The sequence below is a fragment of the Syngnathoides biaculeatus genome, chromosome 10 (genome assembly GCF_019802595.1).
Source record: "Syngnathoides biaculeatus isolate LvHL_M chromosome 10, ASM1980259v1, whole genome shotgun sequence".
NCBI classification, from domain to species: domain Eukaryota; kingdom Metazoa; phylum Chordata; class Actinopteri; order Syngnathiformes; family Syngnathidae; genus Syngnathoides; species Syngnathoides biaculeatus.
Window position 1 is genome coordinate 29,719,497 of NC_084649.1, and position 22,705 is coordinate 29,742,201.

Consider the following 22,705-nt stretch of genomic DNA (forward strand, 5'->3'; position numbering starts at 1 on the left):
TGCTAGCTTTCATCAATGGATTGACAATAGATACTGCCGTAAATTACGCTAGTTTATAACAATACATCATGATGAAATAAAATGATTTGATTATATGAATACTTAAGTTTTGAAATTGAATGTCTGTTGGCCTCTTTAAAAATGTCTGTCAGTCTGTGCAGTGTCAATAAATTATGATTATGGTATTAGGCAACAACTACATACTCGGGTATAACAACTCAGTAAGTTATTTTAAGGTCTTGAGATTCCTTCCCTAATCACACCCGCAACTTTATATCTGCGGGCATGACTGGTGGACTACACCCGTAGCTTTATATCTGCGGGCATTACTGACCACACCTGTACATTTTTCTAATGTGACTGTATATATTACATATATGTATGGTTTTCATAGTCCTAGCATAAGTGTGGAAGGCTCAAAACTGTGCTTTTTCTTGGCTGGTTGGCTCCATCCTTCAAGTAGCTTTGTTTATTTCAATAACTTTAATGAAATGGTTTAAAATTTGGTAAATGTGTCATTCTGCAGCTGGGACTGATGAAATGAATTTCCATTCATTTGATTAACAAACATCACCTCAATTTACAAATGTTTCAATTTGAGATTGGGGTCCACGAACAAATTAAATTTCTATCTGCGGTTCTGCTGTATACGTTAAGGGTACCATAAGTTTTGACTTGGTTTTGTTCATAGGTTTTTCTGTGAACATTGTTGTACAAAAAAAAAAATTAACAAAATATAATGGCATGTTGGATCAACATGTTAACATCACGTTACAGTAGCACGAGGAAGGGGAACGTACCCGAGGAGAAACTGCCTTTGCTCTGTACTGGGTCCTGGAAAACAAGTCGATCAAATCCCCGATTTCTTTACTTTTCAAGGCCGACCCTACAGTGGCTTTGAAGCCACATGCCGGTGAGGGGAGAGCAGCCATATACTGCCCGAGCTGGGGTGATGGGCTTGAAACGGACTCGATCTCCTTAAACACCGCAGACCCTTGTCCACTAGAAGGGCAAGACCGAGCAGGTCATCCCCTTGCGTGCCAGTTACTTTCTGACTGTCGCCCTCCTGAAAGGATCAGTACCGGACTCCGGGTCTTTCTCAGGGCACCGACAATCTGTTGCTTGTTCAAACACACTGAGCGATGTGCCACGACAAGCCACGAGAAAGCCCACGTACCGCCAGCTAAGCCAGCAAGTAGTTAGAAGCCATACGCCTATGTAGGACTATGAAACGCACCCACGGGAAGGTAGAAGGATACTAAAATCGATAAGTACTGGAGGGTGAAACGGCAGCAGACACCTTCAACCCCCTGGCCAGACACTGTAGTCAATACGCGAGTCAGGAAACGTCCATGATTCGACAAGTCATCTCATTGCGTTGCGTTGCGTTGCAATTGCAACCATGGCTGTGACAGTCATGTTACACGAACTCAATTGTAAGGTGGTACCTCTGAAATAAATTTTTAAAAATGCCTGTACTTGTAGAGGAAAACGCTAACAAAAGGAGTTAACGTTCCAAACTCATTTCCGGAAATGTGGTAAACAGGAAGTAGCAGTGTCCATGTGTCACCTCCCCTTTCATTCTTTGACGCATCCAATGACGTAGAATAGCAGTATAATAATAATAATAATTACAATAATAAATACTCTACGTCATTGGTTGCAGGCGAGGGTAAACGCTATCAAGCCAGTGAGGTTACATGTCAGCTCACGACAAGGAAAAAAAAAAAAAGAATAATGAAAAATAAAATAAAATAATGAATACCATGTTTTCAACAAGACACGGAGTACCAAATTCACACTTGTCAATCTTCTTTTTCTTTCGGCTTTTGTGGTACACATGTCGTTATGTTGCCATCTCAGATGAACACTCATATTTGTTTGGCACAGTTAGTCAATAATTTGCTTAATTTGTGGCACACATGTCGTTATATTAGTGTGTTTCTTTCAGCTTGTCCCGTTAGGGGTCAATGATGTGATTATTAAATTGCTCCTGGCCTCACAAAATTACATACATTTATATTTACATGAATTAAATAATCGGATTTGCTAAAAAGCTGTAGTAGGAACGACTACATTAAACTGAGAAGTCACAGTGGAATGAAATATCGATCATATAGGATGTAAACACTGACCTTTCTACTGACGAGGTGGTATCCATTTCTGACAACAGCTACAAGATCGCGAACCCAGTCACACATAAACTGATTGTACGCATCCATGCTCTTGTAAGCTTTCAGGTCATCCATGGTACAAAGACTTGGAAAATAGTTCACAATGTCAGGGTAAGTTTCACCAGGATAGTATGTCAAATCTGTTTTCCATTCCTCCTTGGGTAACTCATTGGGGTGAACTCCATCAACCAGAGCAAGTTTTTCCTTGTAACAATTCCTTTCGACAGCTGGCAGGGTGTCAACATGTTTACACTTGGCAGAAGGGCCTACCATGCATTGCTACATCATGTAGATCAAATTCTAAGCGAAGAAACAGTGACGAAACTATTTGAAAACAGATTGCTACACACACTCAAACTTCGTGGGGGTGAAGGTAGGTGAAATATGAAGGTCATATGACTACTTGCACTGTTTTTTAACGCTCACAAAGATGTTGGTCGCATTGCAAAATCGGTCGCCAATTTGTTGCTTTGTATGCAATTATGGGGTTAACCCTCATGAAAATAAGTGCAAATGATAATAGTCATGGTATCATCTCTGAAATTTCATGAAAGTTCGTTGAGAAACAAAAAAGTCATGACATCTTGAAGATCCTAATTAACTCGGAAGGTCACAACTTTTTGTTCTTTTCTGTTGTTTTACCAATACCAGAATTAGCCAATATTCACAATCTTTAAATGATCATAACTGTTATGTTATGTTATGTTATTTGAGCTATTGAGATCATTTAAGTAAGATTTTAAGGGGGTTTCAAAGCTCTTTCCAATGATAGTTTTTTTCAATTCCATCCATGTCTCAGCTGCTTATCCTCACGAGGGTCACAGGTGTGCTGGAACCTATCCCAGCTGTCAACGGGCAAGAGGCAGGGTACACCCTGAACTGAACTAGAACACGCATAATTAAAAATGTGGTACTTACATTAATATGTTGACTCATTTTGCAGGCAAAGATACCTTGGCAAATCCTCCGAAGAAAAAATATGTTCATCTTGAGAGTGGTATGCAATTTTAGTAGATGGAATCTTGCTACTCAACCAAATCTATTTTAAATATCCTGAAACATTGGCCTCCACCATTGAGGATATATCTTCCGTCTAATTAAGGGTGCAGGCTGTGTAATTTATAATTAATCCAAAATATCTGTTCTTTTTTCAGCTAACACAAGTGGTTCTGGTACCCGCCCAACATCCTTGGGGCAGAATAAGACGGGTTTAGTAAAAGTGATGAGTAAGTTATTTTTCGCAGTAGTGAAAAGTGAAATCATAATTGCCACGTCTCATTTGAATCTCTCACTGCATGCATATCAACAGTGTAATTCATTGATGTAGTATTTTTTGGATAAATGCATAATTTGGGATGTTTTGTTTTAATTTTTCATGAAAATTATATTCTTTTTCAAAGAGTCCAGGAATTCAATGGTGATTCAAAGATGTCATGACTATATCTATCGACTTGTCAGTGATGTGATATTTTCTTTACAGCCACAAAAATCTCCAGAACATCTGAAGTGGAGGATTGAGAAAGTGATGCCAGTCCTGTCGGTATTATTATGAGAACGGTATTACGTTACGGTACAGAGATATTTTTCCAAGGCTCAGCGTGCCACGATAACACCAAGTGTGCCAACAAACTAGCCAAACAGTTCGTCGAATGGCCTGCCCCTCTCAATTCTGTCGAATGTGATCCCAGCCATTTGGAAAAGAGGGCGAATAGTGCCTCTACCGAAACCTGGCAAGCCGCCAGACCAAGGCACGTCATACCGCCCGATCATGCTACCATTCCCGGTAGCAAAACTACTGGAATCCTGCCTACATTGGTGGAACACGTATCGTTGGCCGATCATCAACGCGGATTCAGGAAACAGTGCAGCACCATCACTGCGCTCCATCAATTAACGAAGGCTATCATCAACGGCTTCAACTGCAAGAAACCATGCAAAAGAACGGTGCTAGTGGCCCTTGATCTATCCAAGAAGTTTGACGTCGTCAACATCGCCCAACTCACAAACGACCTTCTTGGCACCACACTGCCAAACAAACCGTATCAAACGATCGTTGTCATCATACCTATGCGAACGCATGCATGCAGATACGAATGGGCGTGCCTCAGGGTGGTGTTCGATTGTGCGCTCACCTTGTATGCCAACAACATCTCAATCTACACGTCAGACAGCAAAATCAATGCCGCCTGTGAGTGTATGAACACTATACATCAATTCCTGGTCGAACGTGAACTCCGTCTGTCAGTCGAAAAAAGTAGTAGTAGTAAAAGTTACTCTGTTCACCACATTCTAGAGTGAATTTTGAACCTACCAATCAAAATCAATAACGTGTTGGAAGGAGGGCCTTTTGGGGTCCTTCCGCGTGTTCGTCCAATTCCAGGTTAGGTCAATAACTGGACTCCAGAGGCGTGAAATGTGATAAACACTTCAAAGTTTAATGAACAGAGCGCTCTGTGAGACACAATGTGACACAGACAAAGGCTGTGGCCAGACACCGAGTGTGTGTGTGTGAAAGCAGAACAAAGATTATATATGCAATGTTGGAACGCTGCCGTTGGTGGACAAGTCTGAAAACAGCATCTAACTGATTTGACTAGACACCCAAGGCCGTTGAGTCTGCTGAAAACACCTCCGTTCTGGCTGGTCACTCAAGGCCTATGCCTGCGAAAAAAACAACTCAATTTTGGCTAGTCACACAAGGCTGAAGCCTGCTGGAAAAACAACTCCATTTAAGGCAGTTCCTGGAACCGGGTATTAGAGCAGGTTGCAGTCCTAACATAACCTTTCAGTCCCCCTTTTGGATTCGACAGAGTACAACACAACAAAGCACGAAAATTTGATTTGGCAAAAAAAATCCAATTTGTACAATCTGGTAATGAAAGCAATGACAATAACCCAATAGCGAAATTTTAGCATCCCCCTTTTGAGTTCGAAAGAACTCAACAACTTAACAGATCAATAAAGGTTGATCGCCAGGAGTGGGGCAGCATGTCATGGTCCTGCCGGTCCAACCCTGACTGTGCGGGTACCCGCACAGCTGCACTGATTGGGAGGCGCACACCTGCGCCTCATCGGCAGGGATTAACCCCTGTGTATATATAGTGCCCAGCGGACGGTCTGGCTTGGCCAGATTGTCGCCACCCATGCCCTGTTCCTGCAGGCCCGTATTCTTGATCGTGTACCGACCTCTGCCTGTCCTCTGACCGACCCTGTAAGCTTGACGTCTTTGATACTCCTGCTATCTCTGATCGATCTCCCGTGTACCAACCCCTGCTTGCCAGCGGACCTGCTCTCTACACCTGACGTCTTAGTTACCGCTGCTCTCTTTGACTGTCTGCCTGATCCCCGACATTAGAACAAATAAACACTTTTCCCAAACTGCCTGTACGTCTCCGGAGTCCTGCATTTGGGTCCTCCTCCGTACCAATGGGTCGTGACACTATCCGCATGTGTTGGAAGGGGAACATTGCCTCCCCGTGTTGAGTATTTGCTTAAGGTCAGCAGGGAAACGCGCTGAGGTCACAATGGAGACGTCGGCAAGGGTGCATCACCTCCCAGGTGTCGCTAGGTCACACTTTAAGTCACGCATGCAGCTCACAGGGAGAACAATTCAGAGTAAGACCAACAAACAAATGCATGATAAAACAATTAGAATAATAACTAAAATAGTAATAAATTCTTTCAACCCCCTGTTTATCATGTACTTCCTCAAATACTTTCTTCATCCTATAGCTTCTCCTAAAGATTTTAATTTACAAAATCAGTTTTACTGTAAACAAATACACATACCCTGAGACAACAATGTTTTAACTCATAATCTGGATTTAGAAGCAAATCGGACAAGATTAATAGAAAACCGTCATCGTCACTGTCATTCTTCATCGTTAAAGCATACATCTCCGCCACATGTTTCTTTGTGGAAAACAGTGTTAATAAGTTGTACAAATGAGAGCACATGGACAAAATACAACAGCATCCACACAAGGTCAAGATTTCTGGAAAACAGCAATTGATATCAAATTTGAGGACAACAGGGCTGTGCATCTTCGAAAGGCATTCATCCAGGTCTCTCATACATGGAGGTGTCAATATCGGAATGAGTCGGTCAGGATTCGAAGCCCCTCGGTGGCATGACTCCGTAGCTGTGTGTTGGCTTCACTGCGCAGCATTGTTCTCCAAACATAGCACAGATTTCTCCTCTGTCACCCAACCTGTCAACAGCGACTCTGCTTTGGAATGCCATAAATGAGCACATAACTGTTCACACACAGTTCCAAACCCTCTCTGTGTCCAATTGCCCAATTCTTATACATTGTAATGAATGGAGTTGATTCTGTCTACGTTTTTGATGGTTTTACGCCAACAACCTAAGGACTCAAATCTTGCTGCGAATTGATCAGCCAATTTATACTCACTTGGAACATCAGTGGCGTTGATGTATGTTAAAACACTTGTCGTTCACATATTGCTGCTTTTTCTTCTCAGCTAGTGTTTGGTAAACTGCATGTACAGTAGATGTTAATTCATAAAAAGACATAGGATGAACAGACAAATGGCAATAATCAAGTTATTGAAGTACAGTAACCAGTTACATTTTTTTTCTTCAATAGCACAGTAAGTTGTTAGGTTCGAGGTTCAAGGTTCAAGAGAGCAGACTTCGATGGTTTGGACATGTTCAGAGGCGAGAGAGTGAGTATATTGGTAGAAGGGTGCTGAGGATGGAGCTGCCAGGTAAAAGAGTGAGAGGAAGACCAAAGAGAAGGTTGATGGATATTGTGAGGGAAGACATGATGCCAGTTGGGGTTAGAGGGGAAGATGCAGGAGATAGGCTACGATGGAAAAAGATGACACGCTGTGGCAACCCATAACGGGACAAGCCGAAAGGAAAAGAAGAAGAAGCACAGTAAGTTGTTACCCTTTTTTTCCCTGAATTTATCAAAAAGACTGTAACCTCTGCACGACCATCAGATGTCCCTACATGACAATGACTTAAATGAATTAGTAATCACAAAAATGGTTTTACACGTTGAAGCTGATAAATTTCCTAATTTGCTTCCAGTTTCTATCAGTTTCATGCATGTGACATTACTCAGTGCTATGTAATTAGAAACCATTTTTTTTTTCAATTCTCAAAAGAAGTTAGTGTAAACACAAAATCCCATTTTTTTCTTCTACATTCATTATCAAATACTGTTCCACTCCAAATTCCAAGGTACAATCATCTGGTGATAGTGCTGGGATAATCTGTAAACGTTGTCATCCAAACAACACAATCTTTCAATAAAAATGTTCTACTTGTTCTAGCATCCATCCATTCATTTTCTCAGCCGCTCATCCTCACAAGAGTCAAGCTAGTGCTGGAGCCCATCCCCGCCGCCACCAGGCAGGAGGCGGGGCACACCCCGAACCAGCCACCAGTCAACCTGCAGGGCACATGAAGACAGACAACAGCTGGACTCACAATCACACTTAGGGGTCGTTTAGAGTGTCCAATTAACGTTGCATGTTTTTGGGATGCGGGAGGAAACCGGAGTGCCCAGAAAAAATTCACGAAGGCACTGCTGGGCAGGGATTTTAACCCCAGTCCCCAGAACTGTGAAGCCAACTCCTTTACAACTGTTCTACCGTGCCACCTTTGTTTTACCATAGGAAACCAAGAATTATTTTTTCCAAAAAATGCCTGTCTCTATTTAAAACAAGTCACCACCCTTGAGTTTTTGGATCACTTTTACTTTGGTTAATTTTGATTTAGAAGACCGGATACTAGAAGTTATCTCTGTGGCCTTGAGACTATACTTGGGTTCGCAAAGAAGCAAGGAGAGGTAGATTTGCTTCTTCATAAAAGGGGTTTCAAAGATACTTTGGTGGTACTCAAAATGATTTGGAGTGTCAAAGGTTTTTCATATTAGGACAACATTCTGACACTCCAAAGATGTGTTATAAGCAGGAAGAATGTTATCATGATTGCGACCATGCCACAGCCTCCCAATTTGGGACTTAACCACTTTTAGTGTAGACATTTCATCTAAGTGTCCCAAATAGGTTAGATGTCTTTTAATGTCTTCTCTGACTTTTGGGTATTTTTAGACACCATAAGTTCACACCCACCCGCGAGTCAGCTTTTCGCACACCTAACCAAAATGGATCGTCGACTGAAATGACCTTATTACAATGTGTCAAATTAACCTAAATGTAGTTTTCTATTTTATTGATTTATTTTTTTAAGCTGTTGGCATTGTCGGTAACTTAAGAGAGGGCCAATGCTCCTTCCTCACACGTCACCCAGCCCCGCAGCTCCACTAATTTGGCCTACTGCTGAGAGCCTGGAAGATCCTTATTACTTGGCGCTTGTGTGTGTCCTTTTAACATTTTTACTCATATAGTCAGCAAATTTCAAATCATCATTAGCTTCATATTGGCCTCCTAAACAATGTTTCATGCATTATTTAAAGCCTGAAATAGTCATAATGTTGATGTAACATTTAACAAAAGCTAAACTTTGGCCATAGTCTGTTTCCACCATACACTTTTTAATGTTTGCATTGTTTTGGAATGCAATAGCATGGTATTATGTCATTACATAATATATTTGCTACTGTTAGAGCATCAAAGAGTTTTGTTGGAAATACCTCTCAATTTAGAGATGGCTTCTGCAATGGCCAAACAGTATATCTTTCCTTCGCTTCGATCTAATTCAATAAAATCTATATATATATTTTGAAAGGGATAACTAGGTGCCGGAAAACTCCCCCTTTTTGGTCTGAACCTTGTGGGTTATGTTTAGCACAGATCAAACATGCTTTACTTTTTTTTTTTTTTTTAAATGTATCTACTCTTCATTTCCCTCCTGTTTGAGATATGTAAAAAAACCATGGCTCAAAATGGCCTCCCATTTATATGTTTTTTGTAAACTGTTTTTTTTTTTTGTTCTTTGCTAACATAAACTCCATCTTTTTCTTTTTTGCTCTTTGTTGTTGCACGAAGCTGAGGTCGTAAATTCGCCTTTAAAACCATCTAGATAAGGTGTTTGCTGTTGTCTGGCAAGGCTCCTGCCGTGATTGACACTAAAATTTTAGCTAAGGGCTTTTCCTGCTCCCTCAGTTTATTTCAACAATGATGTCACTCTTAAGTCTATCTCATATATTATTTTAGTACTTTTTCCTTTTTTAGTATGCAGGATGTGTAAACCCATGTGTGTGATAATATTGTTGTGTCATTGCCCCCCCTCTCCCCCGTTGACACATGACTTTTTTTCATAATTTCGGATATTTTTTTTCTCTTCAATGCAGCTTTCTTTAGTATTCTATCCACGGAAGTATTTCCCAATAAAATCACATCTTTGCTTGATGTATGTGCTAGGTATTTGGATACAGTAACAGTTTTTTTGACAGTTGTATTGAAATCAACTAACAATTTGCATGTTTTACTTTGGCTGTGGATGAAATCATGCACCCGTTTTTTTTTTTTTTTTTTTTTTCAGAACTGCTCAAAAACGTGCACTATTGCAAATGCATATTGGCTGTCTATCTTCTTCTCTAACACCCAACATCCTCATGTCCTTCCTCACAACGTCCATCAACTTTTTCTTTGGTCTTCCTCTTGCTCTTTTGCCTGCCAGTTCCATCCTCAACACCCTTCTACCAACATACTCATTCTCTCGACTCTAAACATGTCCAAACCATCTCAGTCCGCTCCCTCTAACCTTGTCTCCAAAACATCCAACTTTGGCTGTCACTCTAATGAGCTCATTTCTAATTCTATCCAACCTGTTAACTCCAAGCGAGAACCTCAGCATCTTCATTTCTGCTGTCTATACCATGCATTTCCTTAGCTGAGCCATTTACAAATAACAGTTCTGTTCTTTCTAAAGGCTGATCTCTCAGGCCACTTCAGCTTTTGGCTCATTTTTCTATTAACTTTTTGACAATCATGATTTTAACCTTCCTCATAGGTCGTGTTATTTTGATGAAAAATCAGAGGATGGAACAAAATTATGGTTGAACTTGTTTCTACAGCAATAGACGTCACAATAACTGGTCTTACATACTGGGGTAGTGCACATGCTCCGCTGAGTCTATATGTTGTTGCACCGAAACTGAGGTCATAAAATGACATTTACAATCTACTATCTGCATAAAGGATTTGCTATAATTTGACACTAATTCCTTTTTTTATCTCACAGAAAGCTTTTTCTGATTGTTCTGTTCATTTTAACAATTGTATCATTTTGAAGTCTTCCTCAAACAGTAATTTGGAGAAATGTGCAGTTATCGTTGCATAACTTGTTTGTGCTTTTCATGCATTCAGTAAAACTATTTTTTTTCATCTGAAATTGTTCTTCCTGCACTAAAGTTGTGTTCTAAGTTCTCAACTTGTTTACAAATTTGCAGTTTGTTCTTGCTAACCTTGTGTCCCTCCTGTGCTAAATCTGTCATGATCCTGCCGCTTCAGCACGAGCTGTGCGGGTGTCCGCGCAGGTGCGCTGATTGGAAGGTGCACACCTGCGCCTCATGCAGCCTGATTATGCTGTGGATTTATATGACCGCGATGACAACTGGCCGGCGCCAGTTCGTATGATCTTCCATGTCCCGTTCGTGTGCTCTGGTATCCCTGATTGAACCTGTCTGTACCGACCTTCGTCCGTTCTCCGACCAACCTTGTAAGCCTGACTCCTTCGTTACTTTGCCTGCTTTGATTGTTCTCCTGTGTACCGACTCCTGCCTGTCCGCTCACCTGCTCTCTTCGCCCGACGTCCCAACTACCGCTGCTGCACCGGACTGCCTGCTCAATCCCCTACCTCTGCATATAATAAACGTGTCTCTTCTTGAACTACCTTGCGTCTTCCGAGTTCCTGCATTTGGGTCCTACCCCCGATCTAATGGGATGTGACAGAACGAACTGGCCAATACAGGACCCAGCAGGAAAGACCCGGCGTCGCCGGGACCGACGCAAGGTAGACCGTCTGCCGGAGGACCAAGCCTGTCCAATCCGGGTAGGCTCCCTGACGTCCTCCGCTTCCGTGTCTTACACTCCGCCAGCGAGGTATGAATACGTCCCGAACACAACCCGTACGACTCCGATGACTTTGATTTTGAATCTCTTTGCCCGGCTTTTCATCCCAATCAGTGTGTTTCACCTCCCCGCGTTTCCAGCACCCGAGCGACTTCGCCCTGAAGGTCCAAGTACACCTATCTGTACGAGGGAACCCGCTTGGCCATCTACCCGGGAGCTCCGCGTGGCGGCCAGAGGAGACGCCCCGGCCGGGCGCTCCCTTGTGCCTCCCGCTGCGCGGCAACTAAGACACAGTCCTCCCACTCCTCGCCGGCGAAGCCCGCAGAACCGCAGCTGGTGGCGAAGCTTCCAGCCCAGAGGGAGGAGGAGCCACCAAATCACGAGGCATTCTACCGTGAAATGCAGGCGGATACAGAGGGGCAGAGCGTCGAATTGGCGGCTCTCACGGCCCAGGTCCGGCAAGGATTGGCGAACCAGCCGAGCTACTCTGACGTCGCAACGGCGACGGACTCGCTGCTGATGAAGGTTCACGTGGCAGTTGGGACTGACCCGCTCCCGAAACACGCCCATGTGTCAGTTTCGACTGACTCTCCGCCTGCTCAGGTTCACGTTGCCGTGGAAACCGACCCGCCCCCTTGCCAAGTGCATGCCGCAGTGGGAATGGACTCGCCACCTCGCCAAGCGCACGTAGCTGTGGAAACCGACCCGCCCCCTTGCCAAGTGCACGTCGCAGTGGGAACGGACTCGCCACCTCAAGTGCACGTCGCAGTGGGTACGGACTCGCCACCTCGCCAAGCGCACGTAGCTCTGGAAACTGACCCGCCTCCTCGCCATTCCCACGTCGAGGTTTGGCTGTTCCGAGCAGAGTTCACGCGGCAGTCGGAACTGACACGCCCACGTGTCAGTTTCGACGGATGCACTGCAAGCTCACGTGGGAGTGGGGACCGACCCGATGCCGCCTCACGTTGCTGTCCAGGAGGTGGCGATGGTGTCGCCGCCTTCTCACGTTGCTGTCCAGGAGGAGGCGATGGTGTCGCCGCCTTCTCACGTTGCTGTCCAGGAGGAGGCGATGGTGTCGCCGCCTTCTCACGTTGCTGTCCAGGAGGAGGCGATGGTGTCGCCGCCTTCTCACGTTGCTGTCCAGGAGGAGGCGATGGTGTCGCCGCCTTCTCACGTTGCTGTCCAGGAGGAGGCGATGGTGTCGCCGCCTTCTCACGTTCCTGTCTAGCCACCCTGTGTACAGACTCCTGCCTGTCCGCTCACCTGCTCTCTTCGCCCAATGTCCCAACTACCGCTGCTGCACCGGACTGCCTGCTCGATCCCCTACCTCTGCATATAATAAACGTGTCTCTTCTTGAACTACCTTGCGTCTTCCGAGTTCCTGCATTTGGGTCCTACCCCCGATCCGATGGGACGTGACAATCTTTTAACAACATTGTTTCACTTTGGCAAATTTCTTTGTGGGGTGATGAAAGCAAAACATCTAAATGAAGTAGTATTTGGTTGCCAGTTGAAAGTTCAAATATGGGCATACTGGCTGTCAGAACTTGCGAATAAAGTGTTTCACAGTACACTTAAGGTAACCTGGTAATTGTGTATTTTTGCCTTCAAATGCAAATTTATCTCCCCGCCACCCACTGTTAGTCTTGAATCCAGTTGTCATTTTCACTCTGTATTCCTCAAAAGGCTAATTTTTTTGTTTTACTCTTTTTGTTTAATTTGCTCTATCTAAAATGCTGGGTTGCTCTCTGAATTTTCAAATTTTCCATATCTTCTACATATTGATTCATGTCGGTTTTGTGTGAAGTGTTATCTTCCACAGCCTTTTTTAACATCACCCATAGTTAAATCCTTGTTCTTTCCTTTTTCTGACTTGGCACGTTCATATATTTTCTTCTGTCGGTCTTAAAAGTGGGCCTGTCATGAAATGGATGATTTTTGGTATATTATGAATGAAAAACCCACAGCCATGTGTTTTTTCACCACAAAACATGATTTTGACGTATACAGCTTTTCGTAACTCCCGCCATGAAAATCCTCTCAGGGATTTGTTTTCGAGAAGAAGCATGAAGTGACGTAAAGGACAGCGGCACCCCTAGTGGACTCGTTTGTTTCCATTAGTTTTACCTCCGGGAAGGTAGCTCGTTGTTTCTTCATGTTAGCCAAAATGCCGGCTCATTGCATTGCTGGACATTGCTTGAACAACTCGGGAGAATGGAATTACCCTTCATAAGTTTGAAAGAGACCCTGTTCATTGTGAAAAATGGATTGCACGGGTGCAGAGGACAAGAGCTTCGTGGGTTCCAATTAACAGGTAGGTGTGTATACAGCTACTAAAAAAAAATAATAGTTTGGGGCGGACCATGTAATCGGTCTCTCTCATAACGTAAGAAAAGATCCGCGTATCAAATGTGTCGATGTGCGCATACAGCTACTAAAAAAAAAAATAATCATTTGGGGTGGACCACGTAATCGGTCTCTCTCATAACATAACAATAGATCCGCGTGTGAAATGTGTCGATGTGCGCGTCGCCCAGCCAACAATGTCTCGATAGTGTTCATCGCGTACTGCGGCGACTTTTAACATACTCCTAATAGCAACATAGCTCGGCTCCACCTCCTCCTTATATGCCACCACGGGCACCGAAACTCAGCCACACCGGTGCCGCGGTGTTCCTCCTTGCCACTTTCCAATGAAGCATGTTGTGATTGTGAATGCGGCTGTTTGTCTCAATGTGCTCTGCGATTTGCTGGCAATCAGTTCAGGGTGTACACCGCCTCCTCCCCATTGACAGGTGGGATAGGCTCCAGCACTCCCCACGACTCTCGTGACGATAAGCGGTGAAGAAAAGGGATGGATCGATGGATATTATCTTCAATAAAATCTCTGCAGCTGTAAAGGAGTACAGTTACACGGCACTGTGAAGCCATGGCTGATGTGTGGAAGGAAATCGGTGATTGTGTTTCTCACTGCAGTTGGAAGAATCCACTGATGTGAGTGACACAGCCCAGGTGTGCATTTTCATTCGTATAGTGTTTCGTGATCAAAAACATGGCATTTAGTAATTTCTGCCTTTAATAAATATTGTTCAGAGCAATATTTATTTGTCACATCTCAGTTCTAACTGTTGCACTCCAAAAAAAAATCATGGTCGAGCCAATTTGTCACCTTAGGATGTGCCTTTATTTTCTTGTAACATCTCAATTGTTGTGCATGCGTCAGAGATGTCCCTAGAAAAACAGCTAAGACAAGCCTGAGGACTGTAGTGAGTGAACTCAAACCAACCAAGATTGTCTTGCTCGCGAGGTACAGGCAAGGAGACCCTCTGCATGAGTGCACTCCCTCAGACTGCCAAACTGGTAGTCCGTGTCTGTTCTTTTTATTGCTTTCTCAGGTCAAAGGGTTACATGGTTACAAGTTCACACAGTGGAAATGCTAACACAGATGGCTACACCAACAGCACATAAACTCTGCATCCTCAAATAGTTGTCACTCAATTTCCTGCTCAAATGAGGTGGCGAACCTCCACTCACACTTTTAGACATGCACTCGTTTCACGGAGCTCAAGTACATACCTGTACGGGACATATGTTGCCCTTTTCTCTGTTTTATAGACTAATTTGTCTCCTTGAGAGGGACGAGTATTCTCGAGGTTTCCTTTTGCTGCAGTCGTCCAGACGCGCAAATTCACTCATTCCTCATGAGTGTGTGAGTTTCCTACTCACCAGAGATGTCTACTTCCTTCGACTTCTCGTCAACCCTCAGCCTCCAGACGCAAAGCCGAGGCCTAGTTACGGAAAGGGTCTCAAATTCCGTGGCCACGGTCTTTGCTTGGACGTTGACTCAGCCCCTGGAAACCTCAGGTATCTTGAGACCGGCTCAGAGGACCAAGTAAATGTTAGGTTTTCCAATTAGACATTCATTAAACTGGACAAAAAGTAATCAAAGACACCAGTTCAAGTTTGACAGCTCGCGAGGAGAGATGAGACCAACTGTGTCGTACAATTTACCACTGCACTCTGTGATTATTCTCTCCTCAGCACCTCTATTTATTTAGTTTAAAAATGCCCCTGATTTACATAGATGTCATAAAAAGGAGTGGGGTGAGCAAAACATAGTTGGAAACAAAGTGTACTTGTTCGTTCATGTGTGTGGAAGATTGCTGAGTACATGTGTGGTCATCATTTCTTTCACAGACAACAGATGCACCTGGTTCGAACAGTTCTGATGATTAGATGTTCATGTTCTTGTGCTATCTCCTGCTAAGAGGCTGGCACATTATCGAGAGCAGAGCAAAGCATTTCTTTATTGGAAGCAGATGTATTATAATTATATTCACAATTATTCCTACAGCCAGCTTCTTTTTCGTAGAAAAGAAGGACAAGACCCTGCGGCTCTGCATCGATTACGAAGGGCTGAACAACATCATAATAAAGAACAGGTAACTTCTCCCCCTCATTGCCATAGCCTTTGAACTTCTGAAGGGGACCAAGGTTTTTACCATGCTGGACTTGAGGAATGCTTACCACCAAGTGCGGATGAGAGAGAGGGACGAGTGGAAGACTGCATTCAACACGCCCACGGGGTATTATGAATCTTGAGTGATGCCTTTTGGACTCACAAACACATCAGGCGTTTTTCTGAATTTTATCAATGATGTTTTACGCGAAAAGCTTAACATATATGTTTTTGTGTACCTAGACGACATGCTGATTTCACCCCCCCGGTTGAAAATCCCATTTCAGGCACATTTGTGCGGTGCTACAACAGTTATCGCTATATGTCAAGGCTGAAAATTGTGAGTTCCACCAACCCTCCTTATCATTCTTAGGCTTTGTCTTGGCGGAGACGAAGATACGCATGGATCCTAGTAAAGTCGAGGCTGTTCTTCATTGGCCCACTCCGACTACCTGCAAGGAGGTGCAGAGGTTTATTAGGTTCGCCAACTTCTACTGCAAATTAATCCGAAACTTTAGTACGGTTGCGGCCTCATTACATACACTAACCTCACCCCACAGTTACTTCGTTTGGAACCCGGCATGCCAGGCAGCCTTCCGTAAGCTCAAGGCTAGCTTTACCTCAACTCCGAACTTCACCTTGCCCGATCCCAATAGGCAGTTTGTCGGCGAAGTTGATGCATCTGATTCAGGGATAGGGGCGGTTCTCTCACGGAGAAGTCTCAAGAATAGAAGATTACACCCCAGGGCATTTTTATCTAAAAAAAACTAACTCCAGCAGAACAAAATTATGACATTGGAGACTGTAAACTTCAAGCAGTCAAGGCAGCTGTATCAGAATGGAGACATATGTTAGAGGGGGCAGGGGGCAGGTCTCATTTTTGGAATTAACAGATTACAAAAATTTGGAATATATTAGGTCAGACAAAAGGCTTAATGCCAGGTGTGGAGAGTTGGTTATATTGTTACTTTTTTTATTAATTTCACCAAAATCCCTCACATTGTGTTTTGGATTATCTTCACTATTGCAATTTTATTTTCAATCTGACATGTTTATTTATTTTGCCATTATATTTTATATTTTCGTTATTTGGAAAGTCATTGCATTTATTTTAAAAACCGAAGTGATGTAAGTCAGGCCCATCTCTCGCCAGTCCGCCATGAATCTGACTGCGAGAGGTATGTACCCGAGGCCGTAGTAACAAATTTCTTTTCATAAGTTTTATTAATCATTTCATGTCAAAATTTTCAAGAACTGTTGTTTGGTGACACATTGTAAAAGTTTTAATTCACATACCGAATTGTGTTGCTGTATTTGAGTAAGGAGGCAAGCTGGCTAACTGTGCAGCTATTCCTGCATGTGCGTGTATGTGAGTGTGGGTTTTGGAAGGGTGCGGCTCAGCACAGGTGCTAATCCACGTCTCCTGTAACTTTTATGCTAGGTGGCCTTTTGGATGCCATGAAGGTCACACTTTTGATTTCATTTCATATGATCCAGGTATGTGGACAGTTGGTTGGGCTCAGGGATTACAATTATTAGAGTTTATATTTAAAATGTATTGCTGACTAACATGGAAGTGTTCCTGTGAGAAATGTATTTTTTATTTTTTATTATTTATATTTATGTATTTTGGTTTTATTTTTTTTTCTTTATTCCTGCTAATCCATTCTCATGTGATTTGGTTGTTGTTAGGTTTATCACCTAACATGCTGGAATAGTTGCACAAATAATGGACAAGAAGTCGTCTTTCTTCTGATTAGGAGGACTTGATAGACAGGCCAGTTATAGTCTCCAAGCACGTTCTGAACCAGCCTCTCACGTACTCTTTTGTAATTAGAAAACACACAAGGTCAAAAGGAGGGGTGAGCAGATGAAATGAACAAAGGTGCATTCTAGGATGATGATGTGGCACATCGTATGATGATGATTTAGCACATTCTTTGGTTATGATGGAGTTGTCCTTGGCCACTTGTAGGAAGATACTGTTGCATCTGTGTGTAGGAGCTCGTCCTGTGAACAAGACTCTTCGAAGCAAGGATGATACTTTGGCTTTGTTGCAAGTCCATAATAAATATATTAACGAGAACTCTAACAGTTGTATTATTTTATTACTGTGCATTAAGCACTGGCTTGTCATTTGTTATTCATCTTATATATAATTTATTCCTACATTTATTGTTTTATTTTTCAAAAAAATGTGAAGTTGCAGAGCATAATGTGAGTCCACCATGAATCTGACTGCGAGCGGTGGCCTTTTGGATGGCTAGAAGGTCACACTCTTGATTTCATTTCATATGATGCATGAATAAAACACAAATCAGACAGCAACCTCTGTCCAGCGTCCCTCTGTGTCCAGTCTCCCTCTATGCACCAGAACACAACGCAGTGTAGCCAGGGTGTGTGGACTGGCCCAGCTAAACAGGCAAGCTGGGTGGGCATTCTTCCTTACATGGTTTTGCTTTGTGATGACCTACCGGCCGGGAACAAAGAATGGGAAACCCGATGCGCTGTTGCATGTGCATGATGAGGAGCGAACCGAGTCTGACCCCGTGACTATCCTGTCCGAAGCTTGTTTTGTCTCACTCTTCACCTGGGAAATTGAAACACAAGTTAAAGACGTGCTAAAGGACTCTCATCACCAGGGCATGGCCAAAGCACAGTCTCTAATAGAGCAACGTTTCTGGTGGCCGAATATAAAAAAAGACGTCAGGGAGTACATCAACACGTGACCTGTTCGCGCAACAAATAAACCCTCCCAGCAACGCCCTAAGGGGAGTAACGCCCCCTGTACATTCCTCGACAACCAAGGTCACATATCACTCAAGACTTTGTAACCGAGTTACCGGCTTCGTAGGGTCACACCACTGTTCTCTCATGGTTGGACCGCTTCTCCAAAATGGTTCATTTCATTCCGCTACCTAAAGTCCCTCCTCAAAACAGACGGCCGAACTTATGATAAGTAACATATTCAGGTTGCACGGCCTTCCCACTGATGTGGTTTCCAACAGGGGGCCCCACCCCAGTTCATTTCCCGTTTCTGGAAAGAGTTTTGTTCTTTTATAGGGGCCACCGTTAGTCTTACAAAGGTAAGCAATCCAGTCACGATAAAATTAAAATTCCTGAAGTCGATGCGCATCCACCCAGCCTTTCACGTCACCCTGCTCAAGCCTGCTTGGGTGTCTCCATTGGTCCCGCCTGCCGGCCCCCCTCCTCCCTCTGTATTATTGATGGGGATCCGTTCTATGGTGTGTGCTGGCTCCTGTCGTCGTGCCATCGGGGGAGGGGAGTGCAATATCTGGTTGACTGGGAGGGCTACGGTCCCGAGGATTGGTCAAGGATTCCGTCCCGATTCGTGGTGGACCCCTTGCTCATTAGGGACTTACATGCATCGCATGCTTGGGTCCCTGGGCTGTCGGGGCGGGGGGGTACTGTCATGGGTATGTCTGTCCTCCACCTGGAGCGCACCTGCGTCTCGTTTTATATACAGTACAGTATATATTGCCATGTGTGGGGTCTGGTTCTTGCCAAATCGTAGTACTTCATGTCACGTTCCCACAATTCTATGTCCTTGCCTTTGATTCTCTGTGTACCAAATCCTGCCTAGTTAATGACCCTGCTTGTTCGCCTACTGACTCTGATACTCCTGCTTGTTTAGACTGCCTGCCTCTGTTTCGACCTTGGCTGAATAAAGATGCTTCCCGAACTGTACCTGGTTTCGTGAGTCATGCATTTTGGGTTCAGCCTCGTGTTCTGGTCATGACACCGATGACCAATGGCCGGGCTTCTCAACCTATGTCTAAGTGAGAGCCCAGACACCCTGTGAAGGAAACTCATTTTGGCTGTTCATATCCGGGGCCTTGTTTTTTCGGTCACGACCCACAGCTCGTGAAGATAGGTGGGGGTAGGAACATTGATTGACTGGTAAATTGAGAGCTTCGCACTTCGACTAGGCTCACTCTTCACCACAACAGACCGATACAACATCCGAATCACTGCAGACGCTGCACTGATCCGCCTGTCGATCTCCCACTCCATTCTCCACTGCTCCCCTCCGGTTGTGCGACGCACCGGTGATAGACAATATGGCAGTAATCTACTGTCTAGAACCAGCGTCAAGGGGGCGGACGCAAATGCAGGAGTTCCAGGCAACGAGATAATATCCGAAGTGGCATTATTCCTGAAAAACAGGTTGATAACAATAGGCAGTCCAAAACAAGGCAGAGGCACAAAAGTGCTAGGCTAGGCGGGATAAAAAAAAAAAAAACATGAAACGAGGTCCGATGACTGATGCAAACTACGAAACGTCACAAGTCGTGGTTGAACTGAAGGGCACAGAATCGCTGTGACAAAGGCTTTCTCTACACTAAACTTACAACTTACACACAGTAGCGGAGTAACCCAAGATGCGGTGAAGCTTATGGAACGAACTGCCAAATGCCAGTGACAAAACTCCAACTTAAATGCCTGGTCTAATTACAGTCAAATGAACAGCAGCTGAGTGACAGCTGTCAGTGGTAGTACCGCCCAGACCAGTGGCCCAGCCATGCCCATGACATCTGCTGCGTAGGCGCAATCAGCTTGACACACCAACCGCTTGGACGAATGAGCACCCCGGCTCCTATGTCCACAATACATTTTGTGGCTTTCAAGAAGTCCCATCCTAGTATACACGGGTCACTCACATCAGCCGCCAAAACCGAGAAGGATAGGGCAAACACAAATGTTCTATTCCCCTTTATAATGGCTGTCTCACCATTCACGGTTCTCCACCTTTTAAAGCCTCTTTCCAGAATGGTACTTATTGGTACAACGTCAGGCCTCAAAAATGTGGCTGAAGATCCAGAGTTCACCAGGGGTATACATGAAATGTTCCTAATCAACACTAGAACATGGCAAGGGCCCGCCACCTCCGTCAAACCCACTGTAGCAACAGTTTCATTGTGGGTGTGTGGGTCTCCACTCACAGTCACCACATCCGGGGACTCGAGATCCTGGTAAATAACTTAGGGAGTCCATGTCATCCAGGCTATGCGGAAACTTTTTTCGTTTCCCTGACGTCAACCCTCTTTGGGCACCGCCTCAACAGATAACCAGGTTGCCCATATCCCCAGCAGATAGTGGGGCGCAGATAGTGGGGCGCACACAAAGGGCGCTCTCATTCTTGCACGGGGCTAGACGGTTGTCAGGGCGCACACCATTTCCTCCAGCTGAGGTGGTCTTTGTTGCACGCCTGCTGTGAACGAAGCGGTTGACACTGGACAGGGGAATATTTGTAGTGGTTGCGAACCCTCGTTCTATTGCGAGAGCGAGTGCCTCTCCCAGGCATTCAGGGTAGGTGAGCTGTGTTTTCAAGCGTAGCTCAACTGGACCGAGAGCTTGGATAAATTGGTCGCATATCAGTTAATCTTGTATTGGATTTGGCATTCGAGCATATCCACACTGACCAAGGCTCTAAATCTCATGAGCAAGACAACAAACTGAGTTGTGCACTTTCCTTTCTTTTTGTGATAAAAATCCACAAAGACAAGATGATCTCCCTGCTTATGATGTCAGAAAAAAAAATTGCCACAAAAGTTGGTGTCAGAAGTTTAATTCCAGGATTGATCGACGATCCAGAAGCTCTCTGGACGAATGACTGATTATCCAGGACGAGCCTTAGTCAAGAATTAAGATGGGGGACTTCCCGGCTTCCTTCCTGGATTGGCCATCACCTCGATATTCCAAACGATCCACAATAAAGGATTACGGTAAAGAATTTTGTCATTTATTTCATTAATTTATTTTTTCCTTTTGTATCCTGAATTTCCTTCGTCACTTAGGACAAAAATTTTCTGGGGAGGTTTTTTGTAACCTGATTTTTTTGTTAGAAGAGACGTTCGTAAGTAGAGGTATGGCTGTATTACGACGGCCGATTGGTGAGTATGTCTGCCTCACAGTTCTGAGGAAATCCCTGCCTCATCTGTGTGGGGTTTGCATCTTCTCCCTGTGCCTGCGTGGGTTTTCTCTGGGTACTCGGGTTTCCTCCCACATCCTCAAAACATACGTGGTTGGTTAACTGATGACTCTAATTTGCATGTAGGTATGAATGTATGCAATGATAAGCTCCATCACACCTGTGACATTAGTAAGGATAAGCATTCCAGAAACTTGATGGACTGGTTTGTATGAATGTATTACCTGGACAACGTGATTGCGATTATATTTTCAACACAGTAACTTGCCATTGTAACCAGCTTTATTTCCAGAGTAAGCTGGGAACACTGGTTACAATGTAGTGAAGTGAACTTATGAAAAAAGCACATCTCCCCTCACACACACAAAATCCCTTTTAAGGATACAAAACCATTTACATACATATGTAATGATGATTTCCCAAAGGATTTCTAGGGTCAAATCCTTCGTTAATCAATGAATCTTCAGACGCGACTTTAATTGTTGTGGGACTTAAAAACGGGAAATCCACTGGTTTGTATTAACAATGTATCCAATAGGTCATGTAATATGTACTCTATTTTGACAATGTAATGTTAAATCCGCTCTCATTTAATAGTGTTTTGAAAAGATTTTCATCGACAATTACGAATTTTCAGGGGCGGTGCCATTTTCAGGAGTCACAAGACCTATGTGAGTGGATGTGATGTGTACTGTGGCGCAACAAAGGCTCGATTACACAGGACACCATTTATGCCCAACGCTGATTTCTCGGATTTATCCTCATCTGATGAAGAAATAGCAGCATCGGTTGATTGGGGAAACGAAGGAATTCTTCCAGACACAGGCGTGAGCGGTGCCGCTCATGCCGCCGTGGGCTGTGTAACTAGTTAGCATGCCGGAGTCTCATTTGTTATCGGAATAGATAGGTTTCCAATTACGCCATCTTGTGTGTTACCACCACCCTTAGACCAATCTGATAAATTAACGGTAGAAAAAAACTTCATACTTTACGTATCACCTGTGTTCTATGACCTCTTTGACACACAAGATGGCATAATTGGAAACCTATCCATTAACCAGGACCCAGCGTACCGGCGGCTGCGGGACTGCGTGCTGTGCGATTGAG

At 44.0% G+C, this 22,705-nt stretch overlaps 2 protein-coding genes and 1 long non-coding RNA gene across 10 annotated transcripts in view; 2 read left to right on the plus strand and 1 right to left on the minus strand.

The window, feature by feature from the left end:
- Positions 1–2,596, minus strand: part of mtmr14 (myotubularin related protein 14) — a 114,432-nt gene extending 111,836 nt beyond the window's left edge. For 3 of the 8 annotated variants that reach the window (XM_061833442.1, XM_061833439.1, XM_061833437.1), the window contains exon 1: positions 2,136–2,265. Coding sequence is in view for 2 of the 8 variants with exons in the window: in XM_061833435.1 (XP_061689419.1) it covers positions 2,136–2,447 (312 nt within the window). In the remaining 6 variants the exon portion in view is untranslated. Of the gene's footprint in view, positions 1–800; positions 1,579–2,135 lie in introns of those variants that run through there. The other 5 variants (XM_061833440.1, XM_061833438.1, XM_061833435.1 and 2 more) reach the window with 4 other exon arrangements.
- LOC133507891 (uncharacterized) lies at positions 2,160–6,749 on the plus strand. The gene is made up of 4 exons (XR_009796933.1): positions 2,160–2,285; positions 3,118–3,171; positions 3,329–3,400; positions 3,655–6,749. It is a non-coding gene; the product is annotated as an uncharacterized LOC133507891 (long non-coding RNA).
- Positions 6,750–9,652: 2,903 nt separating this feature from the next.
- LOC133507513 (uncharacterized) lies at positions 9,653–13,081 on the plus strand. The gene is made up of 2 exons (XM_061832613.1): positions 9,653–11,216; positions 11,301–13,081. Exon 2 carries the CDS (start codon positions 11,586–11,588, stop codon positions 12,603–12,605), a length of 1,020 nt encoding a protein of 339 aa, XP_061688597.1. The 5' UTR covers positions 9,653–11,216; positions 11,301–11,585; the 3' UTR covers positions 12,606–13,081.
- The last annotated feature ends 9,624 nt before the right edge of the window (positions 13,082–22,705 follow it).

Excerpts from the sequence above, each read along its gene's own strand:
- LOC133507513 (XM_061832613.1), top strand. The coding sequence starts at position 11,586 with ATGCAGGCGGATACAGAGGGGCAGAGCGTCGAATTGGCGGCTCTCACG.